The sequence below is a fragment of the Colossoma macropomum genome, unplaced genomic scaffold (genome assembly GCF_904425465.1).
Source record: "Colossoma macropomum unplaced genomic scaffold, Colossoma_macropomum, whole genome shotgun sequence".
NCBI lineage: Eukaryota > Metazoa > Chordata > Actinopteri > Characiformes > Serrasalmidae > Colossoma > Colossoma macropomum.
Window position 1 is genome coordinate 26,709,459 of NW_023494785.1, and position 23,760 is coordinate 26,733,218.

Consider the following 23,760-nt stretch of genomic DNA (forward strand, 5'->3'; position numbering starts at 1 on the left):
ACAAGGCGGATTTTCCACATTAAAACCATTTGATTAGCTCACTTTGTAATTATTGTTGTTACCCTGGTATTGTTTATACACATATTATTTGTTTTTTGAGATCTACATACAATAAAAAATAACAAAATGATATCTGGGTGTCATGAGTATTTTTTCAGAATTTTTGTTAACCTAAGAACAACAGTTACCCAGGAAAACAATGCTAGTGTATAGCACTGTGTGCTATATTATAGAATTTGTACCTCATAGAATGTTAGACGAAATTTAGTTAATTCAGTTAGAAGTTACCTGAAACCATATTCAAGTAGCAGTATTGCTACTTAAGGGAAATATTGACTCTAGCTGAAGTGAAAAAAAGGAAATCAGGTCCAAAAACCCCTCAAGTACTGGAGTTTCCTGTAGAACTCCAGTAGAACATCTTTGTACATCTATCATCTATCAGCATATGGACTGAAGTCTGTTAGATGGTTTTCTTTTTGGGATCTTGTAATTTAAAATAAAATGATAAAGCAGTACAGTAATCTCCTGTAATTTTACATAACAGCTATAAAATTAATGCAACTTAGCAGCCAGCAATTTACTGTAAATTTGCAAGTAAAAAATATTTTACATGTATGTTAATTTTTAGAATGTTTATAAGCAAAAGATACAAAATCAACAATAATAAAAAACAATATCAGCATATTTATTCTCCATGCACTGCATATGCACAGAATATCTCAAGTTTTACAGACATTTTAACTTTACTTATAATTTGCAAAAACATGGCCAAAAACTTGTATTTTTTAGCAACATCTCAGTGTTACAGCATTTAGAAAGCATAAAACTTAAGTAAGTCTTTAAAACACTGAAACCCAAATCATCATTAAAAAAACACTTGTTTTTATTTCACAAGAAAATTATGAAGAAGGTATTTCACTGCATTTAATTTTTACTCTTATTACTCTGAATAAATGTGACTTTTTGCTATGAATAAATTACTCTGAATATATGTGACTAGTTACAGTAATTAAATTACTCTAAATAAATGTAACTAGCTGCAATACTTAAATATATGTGACTAGTTACAGTAATTAAATTACTCTAAATAAATGTAACTAGTTGCAATACTTAAATAAATGTGACTAGTTACAGTAATTAAATTAAGTAAATGTGACTAGTTACTGTGAACAAATTACACCTAGTTGTCATACGTAGTTACTGTGCACATTTGCTTACTGTAGTGTTTACTGTGTTTTCCAGGCTAATGGGAGTGAAAGGCTCAGTAATGTCAGTAAAGAGATCTCACCCTGTTACAGAATGACAGAATTTACAAGGGGGAGGCTGGGCAGTGAGAGGGCGAGTGTGTGTGTTTGGGGACTGGGAAGAAGATTTGGACGCATTCTGGCCCTCAGACAAAACATGGCAATTTAGGAAAATTACAGGGTGGAGAAGTGTAATCATTCTGCCAGATAGCTTATCACAACTACCGTTTAGATACAGACAGAGAGAGGACGAGTGGAGGATGAAAGGTTCCTTAGGACAGGACTGCAGTTCAAACTGTTCCAATCCACTCTGTAAAGCCTTCACTCAAACAGCCCGCTGCTCTGTGTATGTTTACCCACTGCGTGAAGAACAGCGCTGCACTCGTCTAGCTCGGCCTGTAGGTGAGTGTCTGCTGTTGCCTCTCTCTCTCTCTCTCTCTCTCTCTCTCTCTCTGTGTCTGTCTTTTTCTGTTTCTCTCTGCCATCTCCCATTTTCTCTCTCTCTCCCCCTTAATCTTTGTGATCTTTTTTTTTTTTACTATTTACCTCCTGCTAAATGGTTAACTATTGATGATTGGGTTGTCATTCCCATTGTTTATAATGGTTTGTGCATTATTTATCTGTCTGCTCTGATAATTCATTCATCTCTCTCCCTCTACTTCTTGCTTGCTTTCTCTCTGTCTTTCCATCTCTCTCTTTTCTCCCTTCACCTGCTAAATGGTAATAATTAAACAAGTTTACAATGTTTTAGTATGATCTGCTAGTTTATCATTTCATCTCTGTCTCAATAATATAAATGCTTTCTCTTACTCATTCCTTAATATTCTTTTTTTAGTTGCGGAAGTGTCACTGCGTATGTGTTTCTAGGTGACCCCCATACTCTTTTTTTTCAGTAGTGTGTGTGGGTGTGTGCGTATATGTGTCAGTGAGTCTGTGTGTAGATTCTGATTCAGTGGCCTTGTTTTCTGAAGGTCTTATTTACCTGCTGACCGCTCTTAACCATTGCCTCCAAACACGCACGCACAGCTACAGTGGTGCTGTGGTTGGACTGAGGTGTTTGTTAGAGGTCTGTGTGTCTGTGTGTGTTTGTGTTTGTTTTTGTGTGGGACTGTGTGTCTGAGAGTGTGTTTTTGAATGTGTGACTATCTGTGAGTGTGTGTGTCTGTTCTTAAAAGTGTGTGTGTCTGAGTGTTTGTTTTTGAGTGTGTGAGGGTGTGTGTTTTTGAGTGTGTGACTATCTGTCAGTGTGTTTTTGAGTGTGTGTGTGTGTGTGTGTGTGTGTGTGTGTCAGAGTGTGTGTGAGTGCGAGTGTTTTTTTGAGTGTGTGGCTGTCTGAAAGTGTATATTTTGAGTGTGTGAGTGTGTATAAGTCTATGTTTTTGAGTTTGTGTGAGTGTGTTTTTGAGTGTGTGTGTGTGTTTTTTTTTGTGTGTGTTTTTGAGTATGTGACTGTGTCTGAAAGTGTGTGTTCTTGAATGATCTCTCTGTGTTTAAAGGCAGCTGTAGTATCTGTGGGTTAGGCACATGCTGTGGGCTAAAGGTCTGTAAAGGCACTTGTTTTGTAGACAGTATGGGATTGTGGCTTGTGGTTGTCTAATTTTGCAAATATTCAAATTCCAGAGTTTCTGAGTTAAGGTTCAGTGACCTTCCATTTGCAATTCAAACATGTTTTATGTTTGCAGCCACTCATTAGTGTAGACAATAATCTGCCCAACATTAACCACCTGGAATGAAACTGGATGCTTTTAACTCTTTTCTATGTGTGTCAGAACAAACATGTTGTAATCCATTGTTATATATTTGTAACTGACTGTTTCCTCTTTGTTTGTTTAGATACCACACATCACTTTGCACTGTGGGAAATGAAGTCTTGCACTTGTGGTCTTGTGTAATATAACAGAGGTAAGAATGGAAAACACACAGGAACACAACGTGTGCTCACATTGCATGTAGTAATACTTACTCAAGGCTGTGTGTGTGTGTATGTGTGTGTGTGTGCATGTGTGTGTTCTGTAGAAAGCTGTGACTGAAAGTCACTCTTGCTGCCTGCTGTAGAGCAACAGGAATAAGGAAGTGTAATTTACAGTTGAACTTTGTGTGCAAGTTACGCTGCAGATGGAACAGCAGAAGCACGCAAAGTGACAAAGAAATGTTAGAGAAAGAGAAGGATGGAGAATGACTGAAAGAGGAGGACAGATATTTTCAGAGAAAAAAGTAGACAGTGGTACATGCGCTCTGTGACTGAGGGTAATGTGTTTTACATTGGTATCTCTCTCTCTATCTCTCTCAATCTGTCAATGCGTTTTGGCACAAGTTTTACAGTTTACATGGTTTGTTACTGTTTGGTAGTTAACATAAACACAAATAGGAGGAGAAATATATAATAAGTTAATAAGTTATGTAAAACATCAGTCATAAACAAATAAAAAGGTTGAGGGAACACACTCTCTCTCTTTCTCTTTTTTATCTTCCGTTATCTCTCTCTCTCTCACTACAAAGGTCGTGTTCTCAGTGCTTTGTAGACATCCAACGAGCAGCAGTGACGTCACCTCGGCTCATAGCATACTGGACAGTGTGGACAGAGGGACGGCAGGTAAAGCTCAGATGAGAGAGGATGAGGCTTCTGAAATCTCTCTGTTAAATGGTGCCCCCCATCCTTGCGATCGCTTTCACTGCTTTGCAAAAAAAGCCACAAAAAGGAAGGAAGAAGCTTGAGTGTGACAGAGTACAAGAGAGAAAGAAAGAGAGAGAGAAAGAGAAGCAGAGGGAGGGCCATCAAGGCTGAGGGCTTAAATAGAGCGGGCGGTCGACAGTTACTGGTTTTCAGAGAGCTGAAGAGAGTAAGTGTGTTTATATTTCACCTGAAAGAGCGTGGGTGGAGGACAGAGAGAGAGAGAGAGAGAGAGAGAGAGAGAGAGAGAGAGAGAGAGAGAAGGAGAGCGAGCAGCTAGTGGTTTGTACTTTTTGAGAGATGCTGTAGAGGGCAGGTTGGATGGACAGAGGAAAAGAGAGAGAGACAGAACATTGGGGTTTGAGAGTCACTACAGATAGGATGACTGTATTTATTTGTTTGTTTGTATGCCTGAAGTAATAGCATGTTTATTTATTTTGTTTATTTGTCCCTCCTTATCTGTCTTTGACTCTCTTTCTCTCTGCTTCAATTTCTCTCTCTCTCACTGTAATATTCAGCCAGAGTGAGAGACAGACAGAGCGTTAGGGTTTGACTGTTTGTTAGTTTATTGATTTACTTACTTGCTCGCTTACTTATTTAGGTGCCTAAAGTGACAAAACGTGTCTTCTCTCCTGTCGGGCTTGGCAGAGTGTGAAAGAAAAACATGGTTCGGTAAGTTGTTCTCTCTCTCTCTCTCTGTCTCTTCGTTCTCCTTCATGTTCCTTTTTTCAGTTTTACTTTTGTCGCACGCTGCTCGCCACAGCAGATGATTTCTATTGTGCAATTCCCCTTTTAAAAAGATAGCTGAAGTTGCTTATTAAGTGAATGAGTGCATGTGAGTGTGTGTGAGAGAGAGAGTACATGCACCCCCAGGGAACTGGACAGGTGTGGTCACATATGCACGTGTATTTATAGTGCAGTGTGCGGTGTGGGGGCCGTGAAGCTGAAATCAGAACACATTCACATCATCAAGCCCTCCAGGTTCACATTTGCCGCAGACTCTCACCTGTGAATGAAATGCAAAAATTAACGTCTTCCAAACAAATGGTTCTCTGTGGTTAGACTTAATAAAAAAAAGCACATATCAGATGTGCAAGGGAGGGGAGTCAGATTTGAATTCCTGTCTAAAACTTGCAATTTGCTATGTATTGGATAACATTCAGATCTGTGTGTGTGCTTTCCAGGTGGTTCCATAGAGATTTGTCTGGTCTAGAAGCAGAGACGCTTCTGAAGAGCCGTGGAGGTCATGGCAGCTTCCTGGCCAGGCCCAGCAAGAAGAATGTGGGGGATTTCTCTTTATCTGTCAGGTAACACACCCCAACTGAGATTTTAATGCTTTTAGCTGAGAGACTGGAGCAGCAGGACTAGGCCTGAGCATGGCCTAGTGCTGCCGTGTTTTATCTGCTGCAGTGCTGGGCGGTGGTGGCTGTGGTGGTCATCTTCACTGTTGTGTTGTGGGCTGTTGTCTGCTAAACTGCAAAACACCATTTTGGTCATTGGATTCCTGATGTGTAGCTTTCCAGCTGTTAGCCTTCTGCAGGCGCTGAGCTGTAGGAAGCGGTTTGTTTTACTGTGGCTGGGTGAGCAGGAGCGGTTTGAGGAATAGTTTCCTTTTTCTTGCACGTTTTAGTGTCTCTGTTGCGGTGTTTGAACTGGCCTTCTAATCACTATTCCCTGCATTGAAATTCAGGAGCACCATTATAGAGCACTATTATAGGCACCATAATTTGTGATTTATGTAAACCAGTGGTTCTCATCCTTGTCTGGCTTTTTGTCATTAATTAATATTGCCTTTAAAAGCCTAAATTCTAATTAGTTTTTATTTAAGATCATGTTTTGGAACTTTAGTGATCTGCTACAACTTTTGAACATGCAGATTTTATGAGCCTACATTGCTAATGTTAGACCTACACCATTGTTATTTGATACTGTGAAAATAATTAATGGTTCAAATAATACTTTTTGGCTGGCCTAATAAAAATGTTGCTTTTACTACCTTTAAAGACTATAAGTAAGTAGGCTAATTTAGCTATGCTTCATCCTCGTGGCTCTGCAGAACTACACAGGGGCATGTTTCCTTGTTGTGGAAAATGGAAGCAGGTTTTAGGTTCATTTAGGTTCAAGTTTTTGTTTGAAATATTGCTGAAATAATTTTATGTTTTTGTAATTTTAAACGTATGAATGCATCACTTTGACCACAGTCTGTGGACATGATGAGCATACGTCATGGGCAGCCAAATCCCTATGTGCATATGCTTGTGTACCACTCAATTAAAAGATTTTTTTTACCACTGAAGTAAAAGATTCTCACACACTAGCATGGGTTTGCTCATCACTCTGTGACAGATGTCTCATTCTGTTACGTACATTGTCTGCTCAGGTGCACTGATTGAAAACTACCTATTACGATGTGTTCGTGGAATTTTAAGAGTGAACTTAATATTCTTCACTTTGTTTTCAGACACCACTACAAAATGATAATGACTCTTAAAATAAACTTTAAATGAAAAGGCTCAGGCTCAACTCAGGCTTAAGCCAAGAGTTGGGAACTTCATCCAAAATATATTAAAACAGTGATAACGCAAAGTGTTTTGCTAATTAACATATAGTTGTTGAGACTGTAAAGACATTACCATGGCCCTAAAGTCTTTACCATGACACTTTAAATACTGCTCAGGCACAACGGCCGTTTAGATTTTTTCAGAAACCGCAGATTTGTTGTGTCCTGAGAAGGGTGGGGTTGTTGGCTGGCTGAAACGCGGCATGCTTATGTATGTTCACTGAGAGATCTACACAGAAATAATCTGGTGACTTTCAGCCATCGAGATGAGTTTTAGAATCAGTCCATTCTGCTTTCTTTCCCCTCCTGTCTGTCCTTGTATCTTACATAGATAAAGACACACTGCTGTTCTGCTGTTTTCTCTGCTGTTGTCCTGCTCTGGACCAGCTTGGTCCTTACATGTGCCTGTTTGCTGAGGCCTGCAGATTCAGCTGGGTCAAAGATGTTCCATGCTCTGCAAAAGTTATTGGCATCTGAGGAAACAATATGCAAAGCCATTTATCTGAACAGAAAGCATTTATTTGTTTAGAAAAAAAAACACAAACTTAAAAATACAAGTAAACAGCAAACTATTGTATCCGTAAGTATAACAATTTTCAAACCTCTCGTTGAGGTAGCAGCAAGAAGTCAGGAACCAAACCTGTGTTCTTTTAACTGTACTATGCTAACCAAGATAATAATAACTTTTTAAAACTTTAAAACCATTTTTATGTTTATTTGTATTTATTTTAATATGATATAGTGTTTTACTGGCAAGAACACACATACTTCAAAGATAAATAGATCAAAAACTATTTTATTGGCTGCGTAAGACTTCTGCACAGTATTGTATATAGGTCATAAAGGGAGAATTAACGGAATAGTCCAATATACACAATTTCTCCCTTACTCAAAATGTAGTAGACCAGCCAAGACATGTTTTTGTTTCTTTAATTTTGTACTGGAGCTCTGAGGCTAATATAGCTAACAAGTAATGAAAGCTTATACCCTGTCAATTAGCACTGTGCATCCCTAAAAGATGTATTTGCCTCAAACCTCATCAAAGTGTTAAGTTATCAAGCTATGGGCACCAAATGTGTCTTGGCTGATCAACTACATTTGAAGTAAGGGGAAAATTGTGTACGTTTGTTTTTTGCAGAACCATTTCTTTAACACTGATATATAATTCCACTGATTAAATGTGCTCCTAATTCTAGCCCAACAGAATTCTATTCTAGCTCTGAATTGTTGAGCACATGTATTTGGGTTATAAATTGTTTGTAGTTACACTATACATACTGTCCATACACTATTGGCCTTCACCTTAACTGCATTGTTTATCTTAGTACATTATGTCTACTGGGAACCTAATCAGGAATTTGGAAATTTCATAAATCACCCCTAATCCAGAGCCCAGCTCTTATTCTAGTTTCAAAAAGTATGGTGGAACATAAAACACTCCACTTCTGCACAATCATAAAGTTGAATGCAGTGTGGGAACTCAGTAACAAAGTGTTTTAGTCGCACGTGAATGTGTTAATGTGGCTAATGTGCCTATACAAGCAGCAGCGGTCTTATACCAAGGCGGTAAAATGTCTAGCAGACATTTGCAAAAACACAGAGTGAGGAAACAAGTATTCAGACTTTGTTCTTTAATTTATACTTCTAGTTCATATATCCACTTCATAGTGTCTTTTGACTTTTTACTTAATATGAACACAAAAGTACATATTTATAAGCATAAATAACAGTGTGTTTAAAAATGAAATTGATAAAGGAAAAAGTATTAAGACACCACAAATGAATAAAATTAGTACTTCATTGCATTGTTGAAACATCCTTCTTTTCCACAGATTTTTGGCTGATGAGATTATATTCTCTTCTAACATGTCCCAACACATCATCTCATTCATTTTTCATTTGATGACATTTAATGCCCCAGTACTGCTAAGAAGCCACATATCATGATGCTCCCACCTTCGATACTTGTGGGTATTGTGTACTTGGGATCAAACTTGCAGCTAAATTATTGCCAAAGAGTTCTAATTTTGTTGTAAGGTATATAAATAGTTCTGATTTGTCTAAATGCTCCTATACAAATTTTAGGCAGATAGCACAGGAAATTTTTTTTGTCGTTGCAGCATTAATATCTAGAACCTGATTTATATATGTATTGAGTGTCTGAATGATGTTTATAAATACAAAGTTAAAAGACATTATTTGTGTAAATCTGAAGAGTGGACATTTGCAGCGGAAGTATATTTTAAAACAAATCTGAATACTCATTTCGCCTTTCTGTATGTCCAGTTTTACACTTATGTGAATTAAATGCATTAAAATGACCCACCAACTCCCTCCACCAAAATAAAAAAACCTGATTGATGTACCACATTATCTGTTTGTTAGATTTGATTTTGTGTGATCTGTGCTCATTTCTATCACATTGCATCAATGTTTTTTAAATTATTATTATATGGTTTGACTATAGTTTTGTGAGCAAACAGGAGTGTTTGAATGAATGAAAGGCTTGTTGCGCTTTCCAGGTTGGGAAGGATGTTTTCATGTCTCTTCTTTTACCTAATGCTTACCACCCACCATATCCAAACATTTACTCAGCCTCTATAACATATTCAGCTGTCATTTGTTTAAAAAAACTAAAGTTCTTTTTGCCTTTAGATATTTAGACTGAAGTTTGAATGGCAGGAAAAGCTACTGTTAAGGCTCTTTCTCTCTGTCTCTGCCTCTCTCTCTTATCTCTCTTAGAGTTGGGGACACGGTGACACACATCAGGATCCAGAATACTGGCGATTACTATGATCTGTATGGTGGTGAGAAGTTTGCTACATTATCAGAGCTGGTGGAGTACTACACAGGAAACCACGGTGTGCTACAGGATAAAGATGGAACCATCATTGAGCTTAAATACCCTGTCAATTCCTCTGACCCTACCACAGAGAGGTGAGTCCACAGCCAAAGCACCCTATACTCACATTCACTTCTCACTGCAGTGCTCCACTGCTTTGTGCAATATCCTGCAGCATGTAGGACAAAGAAGTATCAGCGCAGGCATCTGTCCTTTTAGCATCTTACTCCCGTAATACTTGGTCCGCTGACGTAAAAGCAGGGCCATTTGTTCAGTTGCTCACTAACACAGACACGCACATACAGCCTGATTCGTGGAGTCAGTGCTGTTCATAAAGGGTTAACAAAGTTCAGTGGTAAAGCCAAAGAAGTTGCAGTTATCTGTGGCAATAGCGAAAGTCTGCTGTAATTTTGTATGAATTTTTCTCACTCATAGCTCGTTAAAAAGCAGAGAAACTCAGGTGAAAATGCAGAAAACTCTGAGCTAAGCAGATACTTTTATTATGATTTGAATCCGATGGAAAGTAATGGAAAGAGAAACATCCTTTTACATTTTGCCACGTTTTTGTCATTGTTTAACATCAAACCGATCAGACCATTCTGAAGCTTAAACCACCTTGGGGTAAAAATAAAGAAATAATCAAATCATTATTTAGACAAAACCTGCTCTTCATATTACAGTTTGTTCAGTATAAAGCTAAGTGCTGCAAAATATATCTAATATGTTAATAAATAGTTGTTTTTGTAACTGAAACACTGCTGGTATTTTACTTATCTAACTGAAAATTAACAGTGATAAAACAAACACCGCTTAGAAAGTTTCAAAAGTAGGCAGGTTGTCTTCAGACTTTTGGTAGACAGTGTGCCTTTCACTCTGTGTTTGGCATTTGCAAAGTCTCTCACTTCTTGGTTGAGTCTGAGAGCCTTGATCAAAGTTGTGTTTGTTCTCTAGATTGGCCTTTAGGACTGTTTGCCTGGGTTACGCATCTTTGGCTTGCCCAGCATGTTATATCTGCCCAGTTTGTGTGATTTCTCACTGCTTGTGCAGTGAATATCCATGCATGCATCTTGCCTCCAAATCTCAGTTCTGAAATATTTATTACTTTTACCTTATTGAAACAAGAAGAGCAATTCTGTCAAAAGTGCAGATTCTAAACGTATAGTCAATATGACATTTGTGTTTGTAAATGAAAGAGGAGATGTTCTATTGTGATTTGGATTTGTTAGAAAGTTATGGTTTTGTTTTGTAGACAGAAGAAACATCTTTTTTATTTTTTTTCCATGTTTTTGTCATTGCTTGACATCAGAACAAATGAAAAAAATTTTGAAGTGCAAACTTGATGCTGCGATATAGAATGTAAATATTTCATTGCTTAACTCATGATGCAACCTGATATGTACTTACATCATTATATTTTAATAGTATGGCATAATGAGTGATAACACTTGACTTCTGTAAGCATAACCTTACATGTTATTTCTGAGAGTGTATTTGAATACTGATAAGAAGGCGTGACTGATTACTGTGGTATCTGAGCTACCCTTATTTCCTGCAAAGGTCCAAACAGCTACTGCTAATACTGCCACATGGCCAGCTGTGTCTGGACACAGCAAGATTGTGAAATTCTTACTTACTGTTGCTTTATGGCGATGAATTACCACTGTATGCCGTGACCGTGTACCTGGCATGTGAACATAATCAGAGGGTTGTGGTGAGTTTATGTGAGGCCAATACGTAATGGAACATTATCTCAGTTGCAGGGTTTGGGTCAGAGCACAGCACAGCACAGCAAAAACAGGATACAGCACATCACACAACACCAGCTAACATGGAAAATGATTTAGATCAGCCATGGTTCTACTTAGAATGCTAAATACATATATAATTAGCTACAACGCAGGTGTATTACAGCGCAGCTGACCGAAAAAATCCCACTAAATGTTTCAGCCAGAGGCCAGAGACCTGCAAATGCAACCCAACATTTGTGTATGCAGATGGGTGAGCTATAATAGGTATGGCTATGCTTCCTAAAACTACTTTCTATCCCCTGGTTCCCCGCCGCTTATAGCAGGTGTGAGAGTGACTGGCTGATGTTTGGGTCCCTCGCCGCTCATAGCTGCTTTTATAAATCTGACTTGTGTTTAACCTTACAGTGTAAAAATGTTTTAACACTCTAAAAATTGCTGTATTTTTACAGTAAAATTCACATATGATTTACAATAACATACTAGTTCCTAAATTACCATATGTCATTGTATTGCGCATGAATTCTCAGACCAGTCCAATCTTAACGTTCACTGTGTAATTTACTGTATGTTCCTGTAAAAATGAACGATGCCAGAAATCTCTTGAAAAGTAAAATCTCTAAAAAGTAAAAACTCCACAATATTAATGCAAAATATTTATGAAAACAAAGATTTCATGTATATGTAAAGTTTAACTGCATTAGATATAATAGGAAAGTGAGATAATAGCCATAAAGTAGATTAGTATGGCTTTGATATTCTATATATAAGAGATGGAGTCAGTTAATCAGTAGGTTGTGTTGTGGGTGGAGCTATAGTGACCTGCACACAGTTTTCCCATTACCCCCACCAGAAGTTGAACTGCTATCCGCAATAGCTAATGTAACACTAAGGCTAATGTCGAGCAATAATGTAACTAAATTAGCCTTGTGCAAACCGCTACCTATGCCATGCAGTATGGGTGTATACACTGTAAGCTTGAATTAGTTGACTTTACTAAAATATTATAATGCAAAATTATTGCCCTGAAAAAATCTGTAAAATTACTTTACAGGTAATTTTAACAGGCAACAGGCAAGTTCAAACTTAAATAACTTGTATATGAGTTATGGTTACTTTTTAATTTTCAGTGATCCACACTGCTGATCTCAACAGCCCAATAATTATAAATGGTTTCCACTGAGCTGGCAGTGCTCTACTTTTTTAAGTTCTGCTTGATCTTGAATTAGTTTGGTTAACTTGAATCAAATACTCTTCCTTATGTAATGTGATAGCATCAAATACACCAATTCCATTACATTAAATGAACTGTTGTACACAAATGAGTAAATGGCTTATCTAAGACTAGAATCAACCATTTCTGTGGACTCTAATAGCAGACAGTATATTTGCCAGTCTGTTAGCATTCACGGTTAAACTTGAACACAAAACCATGTCATCACGTTTAACATGAGAGTATGCTATGAAACAGAAATAACATTTTGCAAAAAGAATTTTATTTATAATTTAAAAAAAGAGTTATTAACAGAAACCAACAAAACCACTAAGAATGCTGGGAAGCTTTTTGGGCAAAAGATTTTTCAGTATGTATGACATATCCAAATTAAATGATCTTAAATAGATTTTAGTAACTAAGTAACTAAGTAACTAAGGGTTATACAAGAAATAGTGTGTGTTATCAGATTACTATTAGTAGTTTTAACAAATACGTAAATAAAAAATTAAGTTAGTGCAATTATTATATTTTACAATGACATGCAGTTTGCGTAAGACTAATTGGAGCGGTATGATGTTGGAAATCTGGAATTTTTAACATTGAACTCAATATGTTGTAAACACAACTGAACTTTATGTTGAATGTAACAGATTCTATAAAATCTAACACTAAGCCTAAACCTAACCTTAACACTTTTGATCTCACAAAATAGTTTGTTAACAATTAAAGACTCTGCAAATAATCCATAGGGTACTATCAAAATAAAGTTTAACTGAATTTTCCAACTCGGAGCTTCCCACTTCCTACCTCAAAGCGTTCATGCAGCGTCAGCTGTCTGAGGTCGGAAAAACTCTTATCGGACTTAAAAAGGTTGTTTGGTTTGTGCTTCTTTTTTTCAAAGTACATGTAGAGTATGGTGATTCACCATTAATGTGATAGATTTTTCCCACTCTGAGGTCAGAAACGTCTCAGTTACGACTTGGTCATGTCTGCAGCCGTTGCACTGGTTTCATCGAGTTGCAGAATATGCTTAGTGCTCTATGTTTCAAGCTCTGTAGGTTATACTCTGAAAGATTTGCGGCACTTATCAGTATGTGTGCAAGTGGGGGTCCTGATGTGATCTCAGTTGGGAGATAGGGGTGTAAAAATATATTAATGCATCAAGATGTATTGATCTGAAGGTGGTGATGCAACTTCATCAATTTTAAAATGCTACAGTCTTGTATCATTGTTTATAATAATATTAAATATTAGCACAATAATCATATATTGTGCTGATTTTTTGGCGAACATAAAATTCTCTTATTTTTCTCCCTGCTTACTTCCATATGTGTTGGTTCATAATTTATTTCATAGTTTTGATATGGTCACTGTTATTAACAGTAAAAATAAAGTAAAACTCATAGTGAATAGCTGTGTCCATACATTTGACTGTTACAGCAGTAGTTTTGCCTTTGATCAGAAACAAAAACATTCTCTGTGTCAAGAGGGATAAAGCTGGATGCAAATGTTAGGAATTAAAATGTAATAAATAAATAGGTTCCAGCGAGGATCAGGCCATTATTATAGGTCATTGTAATGTGTCAACAAAGCTGACTAATCTGTGGATTTGGATAACGTATTGGCTTACATCAACGTATTTATTGTGTGTTTTGCGTTTGGGCCATATTCACCCTTTGGGGCTTGCAGAACTCAACCTCTTACAAACAACTGATAGTCTGTGCCTAGTGATGCAGTAAAACAATAAATAGTCATCTTAAATCAGACCTGTTCTATAAATGTCATAGGAACAGATATGAAATGCGGTAGTGGGTGACAGTACTATATTTGATCATGATCTAGATATGTATTTTAGTTACCAGGCCATTTATACAAACATAAAAAGCAAATATTTGCTCTAAGTCCCAGGACTGACTATTGGGACCAGTGGAGTGTAAAACCAATTTAGTTCAAATGTATCATTATACCAGTACAGCATAACAAAAAAGCTTTCTCTGGCAGACATTACGATCTCAGATAAACATTGACAGCAGGACAGTGACGTACATTTAAGATAGTACATGCAATGCAGTATTAGACAGTGTAAAGTTTTATTTCAAAGGCAGTATGAAACAGTGTAAAGCTGTACTTACAGTGCCATTCTGGACAGTGTAAAGCTGTACTTACTGTGCAGTATTGGGCAGTGTAGAGCTATATGTGTAGTGCAGTGTTGGGCAGTGTAAAGCTATATGTGTAGTGCAGTATTGGGCAGTGTAAAGCTACATGTGTAGTGCAGTATTGGGCAGTGTAAAGCTATACTTATAGTGCATTATCGGATAGTAAAGCTATACTTATAGTACTGAATTGGACAATATAAGCCAGTACACATGGTGCACTACTGGAGTACTAATAGAACAGCATGTACAGATAATATTATACGAAAACTATATCATCCCTGTCATAGGAAAATCATCTATAAAATGGAAACTTTACAAGAGAAGGAAACAGCATTTTTAACTATAATGTACATTAATGTAACGAGATTTTATTTCAAGTTCAAGGTCATTTCTGTTGATTCATGAGTCTCAAAATGTGGAAACAAATTGGATTACAAGGTCCTGTTCTGACAGCAACAACATATCTCTTGAAATCTTGATTTCATTCCAATTTTGGGAATAATAAGCAACGTATCTCATTGCCAAAATGTACAAACCAATTTTAAATTCTATTTTTTGTGTTTTTTTAGATTAAATCAGTGTATTTTCAAATAGTGTGTGCGTGTTGATAAAGCACCTTAGCATCAAGTGTCAACCATGAAGAAACCATGTTCACAAAGCAAAATTGTATTCAATGTACACATTTAGAACCGAATGAAGATTTCGGTCAAAATGTATTAATCTGACATTTTGTTCTAAATATGGAAAATAACCCAGATCAGTCATGACAACCAATAGTGTCAAAATATCAATATATCAGTACGAGTCAACATAAAGTCTAAAAAACATTTGTTTGCCTGGTAACCAGTTTGAAGCATGTCTCTATGAGGCTTAGTCAAAAATCTCAGCATTCGCTTAAAAGATGTTATTGACGATCAGAACATCAATTATGGACACTGTTTTTCATTACAGTAGCCTTTTTTAATTTTAAACTTTTTCAATTTAAATTACAACATAACCTACATTTATGCAGAGCCAGGCACATTGCGGTAACAAGAATTTCAACTTAAATTTAAGAAAAACTAAATTGTTAACTTTTAATATCCTACAGAAAATGTGTGCAAGACAAACAACATGGTAGGCCCAGTTTCAGAAGAAAATCACTGAAGGTAATAATAAATAGGGGTGCATGCTAGGAAAGTGTGTGGTTATTCAAAAATGTAATCAAATGCATAACTGGCATTTGTTCATGATCAATTGATCAAGAATTAAAAAATCAGTGAACTTACTTGAATGTCTCCTGCTTTAATAGTGAATTTGTGGAGAATCTCACAAGCAAAGAAGCCCTAGGGATGCAATGTGAGGGTGGTACTTCCTGTTAATAACAGCAAGTATTAGTTTGGTTTCTCTTTGGGATATTCGAATACTCTTGCTTCATGCCCGTGATAGTAAGCTAGATGGCTTGCTACATTTAATTAATTTCCCCAACATTAGTGAACATCCATGCTAATGACGCAGTACAATACACCTGTAATCACACAGTGATCACACGATTGTTTCAGACTTATGATGTATAGTTTTAGATGTATAAGCTCTATGTAAATGTATTAGTCTACATACCTCACTACCAGAGCCGTCCTACATACCCAGAATGTTATTTGCGCACAATGGCACTGGTCTTAGGTGCACTGAAAAAATGGTTCATGATTAAAAATATTCATTTTTTATTTGTCAGTTTCAGGCTGTAATAAGTCTGCGCTGGTTTCTTGCTCTACATAGGCTTATCAGGATTAGAATGTGTTAGTGACTGACCCACAGAAAATAAAATGTCTTATAATGGATTTTAAATCATTATAAGCACTATTTGAATTATACAATATGAATTCCCAAATCCTGAGAAGTCTATATGTTCATTTAAACCTGAGAGTGAAACAGTCACATTTAGTGGTGGTGTAGTAAACATTAACAAAAGTGAAGAATTAAACGCAGAGCACAAAATAAATAATAAACATTCTAATAAACATTTGATGAATGAAAATATTCTCAAAGTCAAATGTTGCCTCACATCCAGGTTCTAATAAGTTCCTGCTGGTTTCTTCCTTTATGTAAGCTTATCAGTATCGATCTGACTGATCCACAGAATATAATCCGTCTTATAATTGATTATAAGTCATACACTAATTGTATTATACGGTATGAATTCCTAAAGCCTGAGAAGTCTATTATATTATTGTGTTATTATTGTCGTTGTCCTATACATTGGACTAACTAGCTTACTAGCTTATGAAAGCTAGTACATAATGAATTACATTTGCTTCTGAAATTTGTTTCAGTTTGAAAAAGTGACAAAAACATAACAAAATAGAAAGGATGATTTTATTCCTACAAAACAAGTATTTACAGGTAAATAGCTATTAAATAAAGCCCAAAATCTGTACATTTTGACAGAATGTCTCTGCAACAAATGAGAAACTATTTTTTATTATTATAAAATTGCAACATGCTTTTGATATTGCTTGGGATAAGTGTCTCATGACCACATATCTTTACCATGGTGGTTAATGTAGGTTCCATATCAGTCACTGAGTAGTTTGTAGAATTAAAAGTTTTAAGAGTAATGAGCAAATAAGCCAACAAGCCAACAGTTTCAGTGGTCTTTATGAGGCACATTACAATGTTTTAGAATTTTAATGTTTAAAAAACAGTTTGCTGGAAAGCAAATGTGCACAAATAAGTGTGTGTGTTAATGAAAAAGTGAACACACAGACACACTTCCGTCCCTCTGTTGACTGTTTGACTTCCTCTTCTCCTCTGCGGTTGGAAACTTTAGTTTTGACACGTTTGCAAAGAGTGACCAGACCATCCAGTTGGTCTTCAGCTACCCTCTCTCTCTCTTTTAGTCACTGTGGGTGGTGGCTCATGTTTATATGATGCTGCATTTAAAGTACTGGAACAGAAAATCATCAACATGTCATCCTGCATATGAGCCTATTTTATCTCCAGGCTCTTCAGCTGCTTACTTACCTGCTGCTTCCATTTCAGCACACTGACCTAATAAACAGCAGCAATCCCAAACACTAGACTGCTGTGCTGTACCTGTGTGTGATAGTTGATGTGGTCCAGAATTTTATTTCAAGTAATTTTGGACTATTTCAATTGATTATTGTGTCCCAAAAAACATGGAAACAAATTAGATTACAAGATCTTGCTCTGACAGCAACAACATATCAGTCATTCTCTTGAAATCCAGACACTAATTTTTGGAAAAATAAACAATGTATAAAGTGTCTTTTTCATTATGTTTCATGATGTTATGGAAATCATCGCCATTCATTTTCTATAATTTTAGTTTATAGTAGTTCTGAGTCGCTGTAAATTGTATACCTAAATTCTGCTAGCCTGTCCTTTCCTGCAGCTTTCCTCTTTTCATTAGCTGTCTGTCTGCAAATGATTAGAAGACAAATGAAAGTATCGGTGGCTTTAAGAATCTGTGTATGTAAATGTCTTTGTTCTACATTTGGCTTTAAGTTGTAGCAGTGTGTGATAGCTGATGTGGTCCTTGGGAGTCTTTGTGCTTTTTCGTGTCCTACGAGTCACTAGTGAATGACCAAAGCATATTGTGAATACTTAATAGTTTGCAAGCACATAAGTTAGTGATGGGCAATATGACCATATATCATTATTGTAATACTTTTAGTTATCATGAAAAGTGATATGCTTCTATGAGCATATTATGAATCTCGTTAGTATTTCAAGAACACTGATAAGCTGCATGTTTAGTTAAAAAGAGAGCATAATTAGTCATGTTTAATTGGATTTGCTGAAGTGCAGTATGTGAAATTTAGATTTTTTTTTTCGTCAATTCATTGTGTCTGCACAATTTAAAAATTAGATTTCTGAGTAAATCAGATGATTTCGCATATAAATATTCAGGGTTCGATTTAAGAGTGGATGAAAGAGGATAGCATCCCCCCACTTGTAAAACTGCCACCCCCATTTTGGGTGGCATATTTCTAGTATGGATGTTACAATTCCATCTATACACCCAGAAAACATTATTTGAACTTAACTGTGCCACTTTTCCGTTCAATCACACAGATTAGACTTGCAATTACAATTAATGTCAGTATGTTTTCAGTCAAACAACCCCTTTGGGTTCATTGTTTGAAAGGAGATACCTGAAAAGGCTTTTCTTCTCATCCTAAAAATACGAAAAAGTGTACCGACGGTTCATAACCAACTCCTATTTGCAATTTTCAGTTCGACCACTGTAAATATTCACTTGCATTCAAGTGCACAAGATAAACAGTAGCGTTGTTTAACTTTCTTGGACGCATCTTGTAAATTTCTCCTAAAATATGCTCATGATTTGCACAAGTGTTTTTGTTGCTCATGTAACTTTGCATTTTCCTTTGTAATTAGTCATTTTGTCTGTCTGTCTGTCTGTCTACTTTTAGTAGGAGTGAAGGGTGTGAAGAAAAGTGATGTGTAACTTCACACTATCGTACAGGACAGCAAAGAAGTTCTGCATAATTTGGACTGAATAACTGTATTAACTTATTGTGTTTGTTTATCCTAATTAAATGCAGGATCATGCTGATCAGTGCCGTGAAATACTCCCTTATAAGGCAATTCACCATTGCTGTCATGGGCCCTCGACCCAAAATTTACTAGTTAATTTATAATTCCTAAATACAAAGGCTTTTGGAAGGAATTTAAAGTCCTAGAAACAAAATTGCCTGTACATGAGTCTTAGTTTGATCTGTCTTTCGTCAGACCTGTAAGTGGTTAAAGATCAGCTTGGAGCTTTAGGGTCAAAACTCTGATTATAAAACTTCGGGAATGTAAATAAACCCATAATAATGATAACATTTTCATCAAAATCACTTAATAAACTATTACTGTGAAAAGTCTTACATGCTTCTTAATAAATGTTTCAGTAAACTGTTTATTAAGAAGTAGGCTGGCATTATGAATGCATTAAAAAAGAATGATAAAAACACTTTTCACTAATGGGACCTGCAACAAATGTTAATAATTATATGTTTGACAAAGTTGAAAGGGGATATAGTGGGAAAATATGAAAAATGACTGAATAACTGGATAGTTTTCACTGTCTAAGAGGCCTATGCGAAGTGGCTATTTAGCTAGTTTGTTGTTTTTTTTGAACTGTAGCGTTTCTTAAAGGGGAAGGGAAGGAGGAAGGGCAGGCTAAAAATACTTTGCTGTCTCGAGTCGAGAAATCTTGTCATCAGAAAATTTTCCAACCGCAATACAGGAAACTGAGATGTAGAAACTGAGAACTGAACCTAAATTTAAAGCGGTACCCTCCAGTACTCACACAGACACACACAGAGGGCTGCCGTTTTGCACACTGTATGCCATAAATATGCAGCACCACTCCAACGCTTGCTCTCAATGAAGTGGCTGCTTTTTTATTGTTTTTTTTTTTTTGTATTCACTCAGCATTAACGTACACTTGTGCTTCAGTTAAAGCTGGGTTGAGGAACTTAGGGCCAATGTTCAGCACAATGTTCAGGTCATTTCCCTGTTCTAACACAACTACTAAACATGCCAATTAACGGATGAGTTAAATCAAGCATGTCTATGCTAGAAAATCACCAAACTATGCAGGAATCCAGCCCTTCAGGACCAGAGCTTCTACCCTCGGTTTAAAAAGATACTTCAGCATAATGCTAACAGTTAGTGCAAGCAAATGTACTGTGACTTTGCTGTCATTGTTACGCATATTGGTATTTATGAAATATCACTTTCATCAATTCAAAAATGATGATGATGACTAGTAATAATAATAAAAATAATAATAATACTCATCCTCATCATCATCTTATTTATGTAGAATGATGGCATCATATCAAGGTGCTTCCAATCATTAGTTACAAAAACAACAAAAAACAACTACAATAACAAAATAAAATCAATTAAAACACACTTTCAACTCCTCTCTCTCCCTTTCTCTCTCTCTCTCATTCTCTGTAGATGGTATCATGGTCACCTGTCAGGTCCGAATGCTGAGAAGTTGTTGCGTGAGCGGGACGAGCCGGGGACGTTTCTGGTGCGGGAGTCTCTCTCTAACCCTGGAGATTTCGTCCTGTCTGCACTCACAGATGAGTTGGCCAACTCCGGCAGGAGGGTCTCACACATCAAGATTATGTGTGGTGTGAGTATATATGTGTGCATGTGTGTGTTTGCACAGTATAGGTCAAGATATATATGCCTCCAATCATATATATATATATAAGTTTCAGCTTTTATATGTGGAAGACTTAGAAAAGCATCTCAGATGGCTCATTATGAAATGAGACAATGTCAAGCTGCATCAAGACACACAGGATACTTAAACATGAAATTTAAAATATGACACCTTTTTGACCGGCACTGTAATGTCTGTGAGCAAAGTGGCTTCATTTTACTAACATCTCACTGGAGATGATAGGTTGACTAACTAGAATGTGCGTGGGAAACAGCTCCTTACAGGCAGGCTGTTCCATGAGAGCTGAATTCCGCGTCTGTCCTTTTTTACGCAATGCCCTGCCTTTCTGCCCCAGTGCCCCTAGGGGGCATACTTTTATTTTCTGGGACTTTACTGGCCACAGACACACAAGAACTTTTTAACTCTGCCACTGGCCTGTTTAATCCGATTAAGAAACCTTTAAAAGGATAGACTGTAATGCCATAAAGGAATATATATATAAATTATATATAAATATGTGCCCTCCACAAATGTTGACATCCCTGATAATCATGAGCAAAATAAGCTGTAAGCAATAAATCTTAATTTCTTATCCTTTTGACCTTTTATTCAAATTATTACCAAAAATCTAACCTATATTTAAAGCATAATGATTGAAAGAAAAAACTAAATTTTGTCATGAAATAAATATTTTTCTAAATTTGAAACACAGGCCAAATTCCCTCAGTCATCCATCTTTATGAGAAAGACCAGAGAAAACAGCAATGATGTATAACAAAACGTTGTTGAGCTGGACAAATCAGGCAATGGCTATCAGAAAATAGCTAAACAGTTGAAAATGTCCATTTCCACTATCAGGACAATAAGCTTAAAACAACTGAAGATGTTACGAATTCACCGGAAGAGGGCATATGTCTATACTGACCCCACACATGTTGAGAAGGATGATAGTTTGAATGGACAAAGAATCTCCAAGGATCACAGATGGTGAATTGCAGAAATTAGTTAGGTCTAGGAGACATCTTGGGGTTGCCAGAAGAAAGCCTCTGCTGTCAAGGACCAATAAAATCAAGCACCTACAGTATGCCACACATAACTGGAACTTTCAGTGAGACTGTGTGCTATGATCAGATGACACCAAAATTGAGGTTTTGGCCTACAACCACCAGAGGTGGGTTAGGCATGGACACAAAGATAACCATGAAGAAAAGTACCTCACCCCCACTGTGAAGTATGTGGGTGGATCAGTGATACTGTGGGGCTGCTTTTCTTTCAAAAGCCCTGGAAAAGTTGTGCAGACACATGGTATCATAGACCCCACCAAGTACCAGCAGAGGTAAAATCAAAAGCTGACAGCCTCAGCCAGGAAGCTTAAACTGGACCATAGTTTGGATCTACTTGCAGGACAATGATCCAAGCACACCTCAAAATCAACACAAAAATGCTTCACTGACCACAGAATGTTGCCATGGCCACCCCACTTCACAACCCCCCCAACCCCCGGGCTAAATGAGGGAGAGTGCATAGTGTGGACTGAATCTGAAGGATCTGGAGAGGTTCTGTATGAAGGAATGGTCTCCGATCACTTGCCATGTGTTCTCCAGTCTCATTAAGCAGACTCAGCATTATGCTTAGCAGGCTAAGCATTATAAGAGAAGACTCAGAGCTGTTGTCTTTGTAAAGAGAGCCTGCACAAAGTATTTAATGAAGGGGTGCCAACAATTGTGGCACACACAGATTTGATAAAAAAATGTATTTCCTGGTAAAATTTAGGGCTTTTTTTTGATCATTGTACTTCAAACAAAGGTTAGATTTTTGTTATTCTTTTTAATGAAAGATCAAAACGATAAGCAATAAAGATTGTTTTTACAGCATATTGTGCTTAGGTTTATGAGGGCTGCCAATACTTGTGGAGGGCACTGGTTTAAGGTTTTTTTCTTATTTTCCACATTTTACACATTCATTCCACATATGAAGAGACATTGTTGGCTGCTGAAAACGACTTCTTTCAAATGAATACTTCAAATAAATATTTTACATTTACATTTTTTCAGAAATAAATTAATACACAGGCCTTAACTTCACTATTTGTATTTGTTTCAAGTTTTAAGCATTTAGCAAAAATTTAGGCCAAAATTTCTGTAAAATTATATGAAAAATATGTCTAAACTTTTGACCAATACTGTGTATAAATAGGATAATTAGGTGTATTTATGGACACTGTTTTAAAATAGGTGTCCAGGAAGGAATGACAGACTGTGAAGCTGCAGGTGCACTTTCACACACATACACAAGTGTCAAACATTATTTATGTGCTTATACATACACGTGTGTACTCTGCTTGTTATTTGTGGTTTAGTTATGCTGCGTTAGAGCTCACATACACAGCTTTGTGTGTAAGCCTGTGTGTGTGTGGGTGTGTGAACTTGGTCTCCCTGAATGGTGCCCATTGTGTTGCAATGGATTTGAGGCATGATGACTGTGACGTGGGGTAAAGATGAGATCGGCTTAATATGCAGCTCTGAAGCTGATTATTTCTCCTGTGTGTGTGGGAGTGTGTGTGTGTATGTTTGATTGTGCACACTTTGAGACAAAATATCCTGACTTCATAAGAAAACCAGAGAGAAACAGGGTGACAGAGCATCAGAACCGACAAAATGATTCTGACTTTTTAAACCTGAATGAAGGATTTATTTTTCTTTACTACTTAACGTTAAGGAAAGGTTTAGAATTAGGCTTGCAGTTAGAAATTCTTTGTATATATATATATATATATATATATATACACACACCTAAACCTAACATCATATATACATACATATGTGTACAGTTCCCTCCACAATTATTGGCACCCCTGGTAAAGATGAGGAAACACAGTTATAAGAAATTCACATTTTGGTGAATTAGCTTAATCTCACTCTGAAAAAATTAGAAAAATCGTTGAAGTCAATTGAAGTCAACTTATTCTGAGGAAAAAAAAATCCCTCATCATGAAATTATTATTTTTTTAATATGTGCCACAATTATTGGCAACTTGCATTTAATACATTGTACAATCTTTTCTTTGCCAATAAAACAGCATTTCTTATCTTAGTAGTCTTTGAGAATACAGAGCAGGGAATTTGATACCTTT

At 36.6% G+C, this 23,760-nt stretch overlaps 1 protein-coding gene across 11 annotated transcripts in view; it reads left to right on the forward strand.

Moving 5' to 3' along the window:
- The first annotated feature begins 1,334 nt into the window (after window positions 1-1,334).
- ptpn6 (protein tyrosine phosphatase non-receptor type 6) overlaps window positions 1,335-23,760 on the forward strand; it is a 37,769-nt gene continuing 15,343 nt past the window's right edge. Inside the window, exons 1-8 of one of the 11 annotated variants that reach the window (XM_036588951.1) lie at window positions 1,335-1,646; window positions 3,078-3,146; window positions 3,261-3,491; window positions 3,744-3,837; window positions 4,517-4,587; window positions 5,100-5,222; window positions 9,218-9,412; window positions 20,414-20,594. In XM_036588951.1, the coding sequence (XP_036444844.1) occupies window positions 4,580-4,587; window positions 5,100-5,222; window positions 9,218-9,412; window positions 20,414-20,594 (507 nt within the window). In that variant the 5' untranslated portion in view covers window positions 1,335-1,646; window positions 3,078-3,146; window positions 3,261-3,491; window positions 3,744-3,837; window positions 4,517-4,579. The other 10 variants (XM_036588940.1, XM_036588960.1, XM_036588974.1 and 7 more) reach the window with 10 other exon arrangements.